Consider the following 12,024-nt stretch of genomic DNA (forward strand, 5'->3'; position numbering starts at 1 on the left):
GTTCAAACCACAAACCTCCCCTACATGTAGCAAACATCAACAGAAGGTGTTTGTCTGCCAGTATAGGAACATCACCTCGTCAAATGACATTAACTATGCCAACAGAATCACTCTTCTGTCAGCATAGCTGAAGCTACACTATGGTTTTTGTCGCACAGCTATGTCACTAGGGTTGTGTAGTCTTTTCACATCCATGACTGACAAAGTGATGCTGGTATAAGTTTTAAAAGTAGACCAAGCCATAGACTAAAATACTGACAAAGCACTTTTTTGGAACATAAGTTTAGTTGTTCTCCTCCTCCACCCCATCAACATAGTAAGTACAGTCAAAATTCCAACCTTGACCTAAAGGAACCAGTTTCTCTAGAAATAAGGAGAGTAAAAGCTTCTTGGCAACTATTTCTGTGACAGGTGACCAGCCTCGCTATATTTTTTTACCTTTGGCAAGTCTTGTCTATAAAGTATCAATTTTTAAACCAGTAAAAGCTTGGACTACACAGCTATGTCAATACTTAAGAAACAGAATTTCTATTATTTTAACAGCACCGTGCCTAAAACTCATTAGAGACTAAAGGACAATTTTAAAAAACAAAACAGTGAAACAGTCTCATTTTCAATTGAAAAACAAAACAAAACACAATAAAGACCATATTTCTGGGAATGGATTCACAATTTTAGTAGTTATTTAAAATCAGAGTAAGAAAGCATTCTATCCTCACCTCCCCCCATACCGCATCTGGATGTTTGAGGTTTACTGACAAAAATCCAGCTACTGGTTTCAAAAGTTCCCTTTCCCTTCTCTGTCTGAATTAAATTCATTTGGGGGGAAATTCCTCATCTCAAAGTATGAAGAAAGAAAGAGTTAATGACAGGTTATGAAGCTCTGTGGGAAGTGAGAATGTCAGCACTTTTAAATAAACCATTTGTCATTTGAACAATGATGGATTATCAGTTTTGTTCTAAAGATGTCACTGGTCACGGCTAATGTCTGGCTACAACCCTATAGCTTTTTATCTGGCAGGGTGGATTAAAACAATTGATAATTTAAAACAAAAATTGATTTCTTATTAAATTAAATACAGATTAATTTAACAACTATTTAAAATTAAATTTGAAAGTGACAACCTATATTAATTTAAATTATTTGAATAGATGTAGGCCTTAAGTACAAAAAATATTAAGGAGTAGGTTTGCTGCCAAATTTTAAAGAAAGTCAGACCACTGAACTGGAGTTTGCTGAAGTGCTAAATCAGCTTTCGACAGCAGTAGCCTCTTCTGCAGGTCCAGAGAGAATATTCAGTTTAATCAGCTAGTTCGATTCAATGACTAGTTCATGTAAAGTTAAGAAACCAACTGGGAGTTGAAAAAGCAGAAAAATGGTTTTCCTCTTCCAAACTATGAATAAAAACTAGGTGTGAAAGGATGAAATCTACTAGTTTTAAAATCCTGAAGAACACGGTGATCAGAAACAATCAGTTTGGGTCACGAACTACAGATCATACTTTGTTTAACAAACCAGTTTGTTTTAAATGCATGTTGTTAAACTTTTTTTCTTATGTATGTATGAACACTTTTAAGGTAGTTTTATTTAATAAAAAAATTAAAATGCCACTTTAGGGCATTTTTAACTGAATTTGAATTTCCATCCAAATTAGCTTCTGTGATAGATGTGCACCCTCCTGGTTAGCAAAAAGCAGGGTGGATAAAAATCAATGATTTTTTTTTAAATCAGATTTTTTTGATAAAAAATTCCATGTGGATCTTTACAGTGGGATTTTTCTACACTTGTCTACTGAAGTTAAAATCTCAAATTTGAAAGCTTTGTTTTTCTTATTCGATTACATATTGGTTTTATAATGCTCATCATAAAATGCAACATATGATTATTTTTAACGTGCAAGGAAATTACAAGTCTCAAGGGCTACCACCACCAAATACTTTTAATTAACTTATCAAAAAGAATAATACAAGGACTCTAAATATTCAAAGTGCAGTATTTCCATTCTGGTATAATTCTAGTTCTCTGAAATTTCTATAATTCTCTGAAATTTCCCAGGTTCCCTACACTACAAATTGCTGTAAAACTCTAACAAAGAAAAAGACATTTATGATTTTAAAAAATTCAATACTGCCAAGGAATCCCAGGAACAAAAGTTGGTAAAAGGGTCACTTCCTGAAGCATCAACTACGCATACTTGAAAAATCAAAAAAACTACGATAAGCAATTTATAATATGTCTCATTTCAATGTGAATGGAAAAGGTGTAGTTTTGAAAGCTGTATTTGTACACCAGTAAGATCTCCAGCCACTAACTTGTAACTAGCAGAAAACTAACACAGTATTAAAATAAAAAATTCAAAAAAAAAAAAATCAGAAATATGGTTTTCTTCATAAAAAGTATCAGAGGGGTAGCCGTGTTTGCCACTTTCACTGATCCAGGCTAAGAGTCCTGTGGCACCTTATAGACTAACAGACGTATTGGAGACATATTGGAGCATAAGCTTTCGTGGGTGAATACCCACTTCGTCAGTATTCACCCACGAAAGCTCATGCTCCAGTACGTCTGTTAGTCTATAAGGTGCCACAGGACTCTTTGCCGCTTTCATAAAAAGTGTTTATGCATAAAGCCAATAGTTGTAGATTTCTAAAACAGACTACACAAAAATTCAGTGAAAGCTGACAATTCATTGAGACAGATACCTCAACAAATGTTCCTACGAATACATACTATATAAGAAATAAAGAACTACTGAAGCCATACCACTTAAAAATAGGTGTTCCTACAAAGGTTAGGTCAAGCACCTGTGGTGTGAATGGGTAAGGAGGAAACGGATGGCTGCTAACTGAAAAAATTTGGGAAAAGAATTGGCACTACCGTATGTTTCTCATCCAGGAGTGGAATGTGTTATTTCCCAGCCCTTACAGACCTTAATTCAAGAATACATATAATTTTTTAAATGGCCATCCCAAAATAACTTTTGGAGTGTTAGTATCAATTTTAACAAAATGGTTATTTTTATTTGTGAATCAAAATGTTCCTCTGATTCAGTTCCACAGTTAAATTTTGCAAACCTGGATTGCCAGATGCAGCTGAATCTTACTGCAAATACCTTTACCTCAGGGGTGGGCAAACTTTTTGGCCCGAGGGCCACATTGGGGTTGCAAAACTGTATGGCGGGCCGGGTAGGGAAGGCTGTGCCCCATGCCCTATCTGACCCTTCCCACTCCCCACCTCCTGACTGCCCCCCTCAGAACTCCCGACCCATCCAACCCCCCTGCTCCTTGTCCCCTGACCGCCCCCTCCGGGACCCCCACCCCAACAACCGCCCCCCCCCAGATTCCACCCCCTATCCAACGCCCCCTGCTCCCTGTCCCCTGACTGCCCCGACCCCTATCCATACCACTGCCCCCTGACAGACCCCCTGGGACTCCCATGCCTTTCCAACCCTCCCTGTTCCCCCGTCCCCTGACTGCCCCCCCCCCAGAATCTCCACCCCATCCAACTGCCTCCGACAGGCCCCCCAGGACTCCCACACCTATCAACCACCCCCTGCTCCCTGTCCCCTGACTGCCCCCCGGGACCCTCCGGCCCCCTTACCAGAGCAGCATGTCTGGCAGCCGTACCACCCGGCCAGAGCCAGACACTCTGTCGCGCTGCCCTGCAGGAGCGTGCAGTCCCGTCGCCCACAGCGCTGCCTGCAAGGCGGCGTGGCTACAGGGAGGTGCCACAGCGGGGGAGGGGCCGGAGGCTAGCCTCCCTGGCCGGGAGCTCAAAGTCCGGGCAGAACGGTCTCGCGGGCCGGACATGGCCCACAGGCCATAGTTTGCCCACCTCTACCTTATCTTTTATATGTTGCTATTAAACAAACAACTGCTATGGCTTTCAAACTTGGAATTTTGTTGTCCTGTGTACTGTACAATAAATACAACACCAAGATAAACCTAGTTCAACTTAAAATCTAACTCTACAAACTTTCCCAGCAAGCAAATTATTTTTGTGATGAACATTCAGAGTAACATTGAAAAGAAAGAAAAAGAGGATATAATTATTAAACCCCTAATTCCTGAAAGTAAAATGACTTTTCCATATGCTTACAAATTGGTCTGAATCATTTTGTGTAGTAGATCTCTATTGAGTCTTCATATTTTCCCCTTATGTAATCTGTTATAGTGTGCTTTATAAACAGAATACCAGTAATTTTCTTACACCCATAGATGAACAAATAAAATTACTTTTCTTCTATACTGTGTACGTGAAATGAAGTCTGCTATGAAAACCGAAGGTTACAAATGACAGAGAAAAAGATGACCAACTTTAAAGAAAAGTCAGCTCATTTAAATTACAATGCTGAATAGCTATATTTCTAATATTTTAATAAAATTAGAAATAAAACTACTCTTACCTCAAATAGCCATTAGAAAAAACAGGTCTGCCAGAAAAGTTCAGGGTTCCCAAGGGGGTCATATTGTCATCCCCAGATCCCTGGCACCTATTCCAATTTTCTGAACCAGCAGGAAGAGATGGAATGACATTAAAAACTGGTTTCTGATCCTGCTGTTGAGAGAGAGATGCGGTATTCAAGTCATAATGATATAACTGTCCTCCAGAAGTACTGACGCCATGGACAGAAATGGCAGACATTTTATTACCCATTAGGTTAGACCCAGAAAAATTAGCTTGACAATAAACTGGGCCCATTTTCTCTTGTTTTATTACCCCGGGGGTGCAGAGTTCAATGAAGTCTTCCTTTTCTGTCTTCACTTGAGGCATCTGCATTTTGGGGCTGGGTGAAAGATCTCCATGCTCATTAATTTTAGGCTTAGTGTCTGGTAAAATGGGAGGCTTGCAATCTTCACTTGCATTTCCTTCAAGGAGAAATGCCTCATCCGCAGTCATAGGAGACAACAAATCCCCTTCATCTAGCAATGGGTCCAGTCTCCATGGGCTCCCATTTGGTTCCTTACCTGGCGACACTGGTGGCAATTCTAAATCCTGCAGAATATCAAAGGTGCTTTGGTCTTCAGAAAACAATTTCAAGTTGCCACCATTAGTGCCAGCCTGGCCTAAAGGGAGACTGCTGTTAGCCATAATTGGGAAGTCCTGCTCAAGGGGCACCGCAACAGATACTGTCCCCTTTGAGCCCTCTGCCAGGCTTGAGGACTTGTTCAAGCTTGCAATGCTTTCTTCCAAGAGCCTGAAATCTGTCTCCCCAGAAGAGATGCCAATTTGGCCCTGCTGTGGAAATCCAAGTTCATTTCCCATCACTTTTGACTCTGTCTCCCCCATATAGAGTCCCATTGAGAGCAACACTGCCTTTGAAAGATCCGGCTGAGGCGCATTGCTTACTAGTCCTTTTGAGAAGTCACCCAAAACAGACTGCTGTTTAGAATCCGACTGAGAAGACGCAGGCAGGGGAGATGTAGATGCAGGAGCCCTGACAGTAGCTCCACCCCTGAAGGTTGGACGAAAGTCCATCACAGTCCTTCCTTTGTCACTGAAGTGCACATTTTTCCCTGCTTCCTCCCCATCCGAGGGGCTTAGTGATTCTTTGGGGTCCATTATTTTAACACTGGCTATTAAAAGAAGAAAGATATTTGTGCAGTTAGCACAGTAGTAAATGTTTTCACAACACAAGAAACGCAGATTAGCAGCATGGTGAACCTAGTTTAGCCACAGCAGATTGATTTTACACAAGCCTAACATTTCTTGCTGTCACTGAACAAATTTGACTGCTGGTAACTATAACATTGACTATATTTAAAAGCTTTTCTGAACTCTGGTTCTGTAGTAATAGCAGGCAAACTGACTTTTCCCCCCGCCCTCCCTCAAGATTAATATTTCACAATTCCACCTATCTCAGCTATTTATCTGTCCAATAAAAGGAATATCAGATTAATAATGTCTTTAATTAACTAAGTTACAATTGCTTATGTGTGTTTTTTTAAAACCTTAATTAGGCTTGCAATGCACTTTTCTTTTTTAGAAGACAATATATTATTACAACCTCCCTTTCCAAATCAATCTCCCCTTTTTCTGGAGAGTTCAGATGCATCTGCTGGCATGGGTAAATCACTGTTAGAATTCTCCACCTGCTTCCTCACAAATTCCCCACTGCCTGACTAGACACACAACCCAATTGTATTACTACCACTCTCTGATCTACTACTGTAACCTTTCCATCAGAAATTATGTATGTATATATATAAAAGATGGAAAGTTTGCTAACTTCTGATCAGATGATCACTGCTCCCAAAGAATTCTCAAATGTAACTTATACACCCTGAAATCTGAACACAAAATGGAAGCTTTTAAAAAAAAATACAACCCTCATTTCCTGATCTTCCAATAAACATCTAAAGGAAAAATAAAGTCTTATTTTGATTACATCCAACACTACTATGTAAATTTCAACCATGCATATTTCCTTCCTTAAAATTTGTGCTTATGATCAGTTTCATTGCCGTTCACTTAAGGTGTTGACATAATTAGCATAGTATGGTCTCTTAAAGTGTCCATAATAAATTTACATCCATCTTAATTTTAAACCCTCTTCACTTTGGGGCCCATGCTGATCAGGAAAATAAGACACCTTGCTATGTCTGTATGAAGAAGTTCATGCTTTCTGTACACAAAAAGTTCAGACTGCAATCAACAATCAATAGGTGCTCTTATGTGCAAAAATATTTTCAAATGTCAAGTTAAGGCAACACGGATTAAAATGTAATTGTATGGATGAACCCTCCCGCCCCAGAAGTTTAAAAGAATGAGCTTTCTTATGCCCCAAATAAAGTTAACATAAAGCATTAAAATACGATTAACAGTGCACAGAAGAATCTTCTAGCTTCCCCTCACCTTGCAGGGTGTTTAGGTGAGAACATGTACGTACATACGTACGTACACACACACACACACACAAATGCTGCCTATTGTATTTCCACACCGCTTTCCTGACAGCTGCCGCCGAACTCGAAACCAAATCAGCGAGTGCAAAATTGAAACGAGTCCTTCAGTAACATCCTCTCTTTTAAAGTTGAAAACAACACTGAAATATTATTCAGCCATTTAAAGTAAACGCCACAAAATAAATCGGGGAAAAAGCAGGTTCTGGTGGTGGTGGGAGGTGTGGGGGGGAGCAGAAGAGGTGGGCTGGGGGGAGCAGTAGAGAACTGGAGTTACTGCATTTCACAGGTTTGCAAAAACCCAATGTCATAACGCAATACACGGCCAAAATAATCAGCATGCCAAAAAAAAACCTAGCAGCACGATTCGATTTAACTGGGAGGAAGAGGGATGGGGGGGGGAGGGGGAATCCGCTAATATTTATACTCGTTGAACTGAAATAAATCCCCCTTTGCGAAGAGCAGTTTTCAGAGGAGAAAGGTGTGGAGGAGACCTGTTGGGCTTTCTCCTGGCACGCCCACTTCTGCCAAACACCACCAGCGCCTGCTACAAAAGTCGCCAACTCGGGCGCTTTCCAGCCCCTCTCGGCTCTTCCCTTTCTTTGCCGCCCAACCCCAGAAAAAGATCAAGCCATCAGCCACGTTTGTTGGTTGGAAGGGAATTCTTCATCGATCACAAGAACACCGAGCAATACAAATATATCAGTAAAACCAAACAGAGCGGAGGGGATTCACCCCCCGCCAGCCCCCAATCCTCCGGGAGGAAACAACTCGCACAAATACAAAACCATCTGCTGTGTTCAAGAAGCACTTAAGTCGGCCTCTTAAAGGGGCTGGATCGGGCACGGGCTTGGCACGGCCGAGCCACCCCACTTGTCCCACCTCCAGACTGAACGATAACGATTTACAGTAAAGCGGCCCAAAGGAAAGGGACGCGGTTCCCAGCCCCAGCCCCGCCCCACGCTCTGACAGGCTCGGGGGAGGGGGTCGCGCTTGGCGGAGCTACCCCCCCCCCCGTCTTCTGCCCGAGGACGCGACTCCCCACAGTTCCCAAAAAGTTTGAGGGGGTCACCAAAACGGGAGGCACTCCTCCCCCCGCGGCTCCCCTTCGGGGCTCGGGGCCCCCCAGTCAAACTCCCCTTACCTTGTCGGGGGGGGGGCGCTGGCTCCTCTAGCCACCCACGTCCATGGCTCCCGCCGCGGCGGCGATCGGGGAGGAATAAACAAGTCGGCCCGCGGAAGGAAGAGCGGTGAGGGGCGAGCGGCAGCGGCGGAGGAACAGCCGCCCCTGCCAGGGGAGAGCCCGAAATCCCACCCGGCCCGAGCAGCCCCGCGCCCGAGCCTGCCCAGACACTCCTCCCGCCTTCCTCAGCCGGCGCTGGCGGCGCTCCGCAGCCTTCGCCCGCTCCCGCCTGCGCCTCACGCCCGGACGGACCGTCCCTCCTTGCCCCAGGCGGCCCGCGACTCTAGCCGCGCTCGGCCCCGCCACAAAATGGAGGACGGCGGCGGCCGCCTCCTCCCAGACGTGCGGCGGCGGGAGCGCACCCGGGCAGGGAGGCAGCGCTGCGCTCGCTCGGCGGAGAGGGGCAGTCAGCACTCGCTCGTCCCCGCGGGGCAGAGCCGGGGAAGGACACGGGGGAACGGTGCAACCTGTTGGCTGAGCCGGCTGCCAACTGCGCCCCAACCACCCTCCCTCGCTCCCCTTCCCGGCTCCTACCCCCGCCCCGCCGCTACAAACTCCCCCTGCGAGCTGCTTTTCCCCCAAGTTCCTTCCCGCGGCTTCCTTCTCCTCGCTCCCCTTCCGTCCCTGCCCCCTCCCGCTGTTGGGACGGGGCCTCCGAGTCCTCAGCGCTGGCTGGGCGGGGGCTGGCCTGGCTGGGGGGCGGACAAGGCTGCTGATGGGGGGGTTGAGGCGAGGCGGAGCTGGCCTGGCGCAGGGCTCGGGCTGGGTTGGGCAGCCCCTGGTTGGTCACGGGGGGGAAGCCACCGGCGGCCCCGTTTCTTCCCCTTTCCACTTGATCGTTTCCTGAGCTAAGGAGGGAGCCCGGGGCTGCTGCTCCTGGGTCTGCGGCGTGGCGACACCCGCCCGCCCGAGAGGTGGCTGGAGACCCCCGCTCCTAGGGGAGGTGGCAGAGACTCCGTCTTTTTGCGTGGGGTGGGGAAGAAGGTTGCAAGCGGCTTATATATACACACACACACCCTTTTTTTTTTTTTTTTGCACCGGAGAAGGCTGCCTGGTGATCACTTCTTTCTCTCCCTGTTACACTGGGGAAGGTTTTATCTTTCTGTCAGTTACTGTGTTTCCAGCATGCCTGTCACCAGGGTAGCTATAGAGCGGTGCGCAGATACAGAATTTGGATCCGCATCCAATCCGCAAAAATGACCCGCGGATTTGCAGCGCTCTAGGTATCTGAACATTAGATCCTCTGCTCTATGTTCCTCATTAATCAGCTCCTTTTGGTAAGGTTGATCACTCCTTGCTCTTTCACATATTCTCTCACACAGGCATCCCTGGTTGTGGCTGCTCTGTCCTCTGATCCTGTGTCACCTGCTGTTCCACCGGTGGTTCCAACCCTTCTCTTCCCCTCCCTGCCACTGTCCCTCAGACTTCTGTCTTCAGTCCCATCCTCTTCTTCCTCCAGTCTTTCCCTGGGTAAACTCATCCATTCCTATGGTTTCAACTATAATCTCAATGCTAAAGGCAACCAAATCACTCTCTCTCTCTCTGCCACCTACTGTCTCGCAGACATCTGCTCCTGGATGCTGCACCATCATCAGACCTCTCAGCTTAAACAAATTTTCTGTTCAAGTTAATTTTTTGTTTGTCTTCTGGACAGCTCCCACTTCTTCCTATTGGAGCTACCAGTCAAGCAGCGTATACCCTGGCAGCGTATTAACAGATCTTGCGGGGACAGGGAAATCAGTGATAGATGGTGGACTAAAGCTGTTTCAGCCCTAATATGTTTCTATCTTCAGTAGCACTAAAGAGCATTTCTTCAAAATAGCAGCATTACCACTCCTGCATGCTCCTGGTAGCAAGGGGCAACATTGAAGAGGAAAGCCCAGAATAGGCGGTGCAATGGGGTAAATATGGGGACAATTCTGGGGTAGTAAAACTTGAGCTGAAGAGAAAGAGAGTCCAAATCTTGGAGGGGGGATGTATGGGGCATAAAACATGGAGGAGGAAGATAAAAAATGATGCATGAAGGGTAAGATTAGGGGAGGGAAGAGAGTGGTAAAGAGGGTGGAGAGAAAGGAGCCTGGGGGAGAAATGGAGGACCTGACCCCTCATAAGCAATGACAGTTTAACCATTCTCATCAAGCAGGATTGCTCCCTTCCTACTAGAAATGGCCCCACCCTTTACAGAATCATTCTCTCCCTTCTCTGGGATCCTACGGATGTCCCTTTGAGTTGGGGCTCAGAACAGTTGTGGGGGGCAGGGCTGAAATGAAGCAGGACACTGTCCTCTCACTTTAACACTGACTTCTGTAGGCTGGCCACATTTCTGCATTGAAATCCCTGGGAATTTATATGGTTCAGGTGGGAGTTGCATTAATTCCCTGACTGTGGCTGCTGATGAACAGCTGCAGGAGGGTTTAGCCAATGGCAATAGGAGGGAGCAATGATGAAGTGTAAAGACAGCAGTTGTCACTTTTTTCCACAGATCCCCTGTGCATCCCCTGGATATGTATGTTTGGGAGGCCTTACATCTACAAACTCTGCAGGACTCCAAACACCATTGCCTTCATGTAATACATAGCAGGAATTGCCAAGAGGGGAAACCATGATTTAGGTAGATTTTTCCACAGGAGTGGATGGTCTATACACTACTTTCACTGAAGTAGCTATAACAAGCTCTGAACAGATGAACTAAGATAGTGGAGGGTAAAACAGTGAAGGGATACTGCTCAAATAGTAAATAAATAACAAAACATACAAGGAAATGCCTTTCAAATTAGCAGCTAAAGTTTATTCACCTTGTTATGGGGATCTCAGAAGTTGGAGTCCAGCTAGACCATCAAGTTCATCCACTGCAAAGGCAGGACACAGGCTGATAGGAAACTGCAAAAGAAAAACAAAAATTAAAGAAAAACACTGACGCTAAACACAATATCCCAAGAGTATACTGGCCCCTGAGAAGTAAGAGATGATAGGAAATAGGTTGCCTCTTTGGGTGTGTAAGGCAGGTGATCCTCTTTTTCTTGTGGACTTGCTATAATTTCTGGGGATGACTAATACATTTGTGTGTGTGAAAAAGCAGCAGTTGTCTAGCTATGAAGATGACAATCAAACTAACAGAAACAATTGACCATAGTCTTCAAAAGTGATTAATAAGTACTATGCACACTCTGAAAAACAGGGCTTCTTTAAATTGTTTCACGTTAGATACATAAAATCGGTGGTCATCTTGAAAATCTTTGCCATACTTCTATCTAGGTCCTTACAGGGCCCTAAGAACCATGGTACCTGGGCACCTGTAATTCTCTACTAATATTGTTAGTATCCCTTCCTGAGCTTGCTGATGTTAAATAAAAAGGAATGTTTATTATAGTATGTTGAAAAGGATTCCGTTAAAAAAAAAAAGATTAAGATCTGCAGGCCCATGTGGTTCAGGATATCTCTGCCCACCCTTTTTAGGTTTTAAAAACTCTGATTTTCATTTTTAACAGAAAATGAGAGACTTGGTCATTTACTCTTCGGAAGCTGACCTTTAAATAAAGCATTCTGCTCTCATGCCTCCACAGGGGATCACAGAGATATAGGAATATTTGTGTGCATATTGTAAGTGAGAAAACCATCTTATTCTATTCTGATTTCTCTGGAAAAGTGATGGTTAAGTCTGTGAGCATGGGTGACTAATGACTTTTAGCAGGGAAAAAACTGGAGGAAAATGCTGAAATGATGCTTGGATTTGAATTGTACTGTTTGCAAGCAAAACGTGTCAGGCATTGTAAGCACTAGTTGTAGTAATATTTTAATTAAAGTTGTTTAACTTATGTGGCCCAAAGCAAAGAAATATTTGTCTCCTCTGCGTTTTAGATGTTGGGGGGGGCATATTTGGGGGTGGAAGATTTCTTAGCTCAAAATTGACAAGCAGCTAAATGCTCTGAACTCTTAAAAAC

At 44.6% G+C, this 12,024-nt stretch overlaps 1 protein-coding gene across 2 annotated transcripts in view; it reads right to left on the reverse strand.

Annotated features, from left to right (window-relative positions):
- NR3C1 (nuclear receptor subfamily 3 group C member 1) overlaps positions 1–8,115 on the reverse strand; it is a 160,611-nt gene extending 152,496 nt beyond the window's left edge. Inside the window, exons 1-2 of one of the 2 annotated variants that reach the window (XM_073355716.1) lie at positions 8,045–8,115; positions 4,404–5,574 (exon numbers count right to left, since the gene is read on the reverse strand). In XM_073355716.1, the coding sequence (XP_073211817.1) occupies positions 4,404–5,560 (1,157 nt within the window). In that variant the 5' untranslated portion in view covers positions 5,561–5,574; positions 8,045–8,115. Of the gene's footprint in view, positions 1–4,403; positions 5,575–6,853; positions 7,238–8,044 lie in introns of those variants that run through there. The other variant, XM_073355717.1, reaches the window with a different exon arrangement.
- Between the last annotated feature and the right edge of the window lie 3,909 nt (positions 8,116–12,024).

The sequence above is a fragment of the Lepidochelys kempii genome, chromosome 8, assembly GCF_965140265.1.
Source record: "Lepidochelys kempii isolate rLepKem1 chromosome 8, rLepKem1.hap2, whole genome shotgun sequence".
In the NCBI taxonomy this organism is placed as follows: domain Eukaryota; kingdom Metazoa; phylum Chordata; order Testudines; family Cheloniidae; genus Lepidochelys; species Lepidochelys kempii.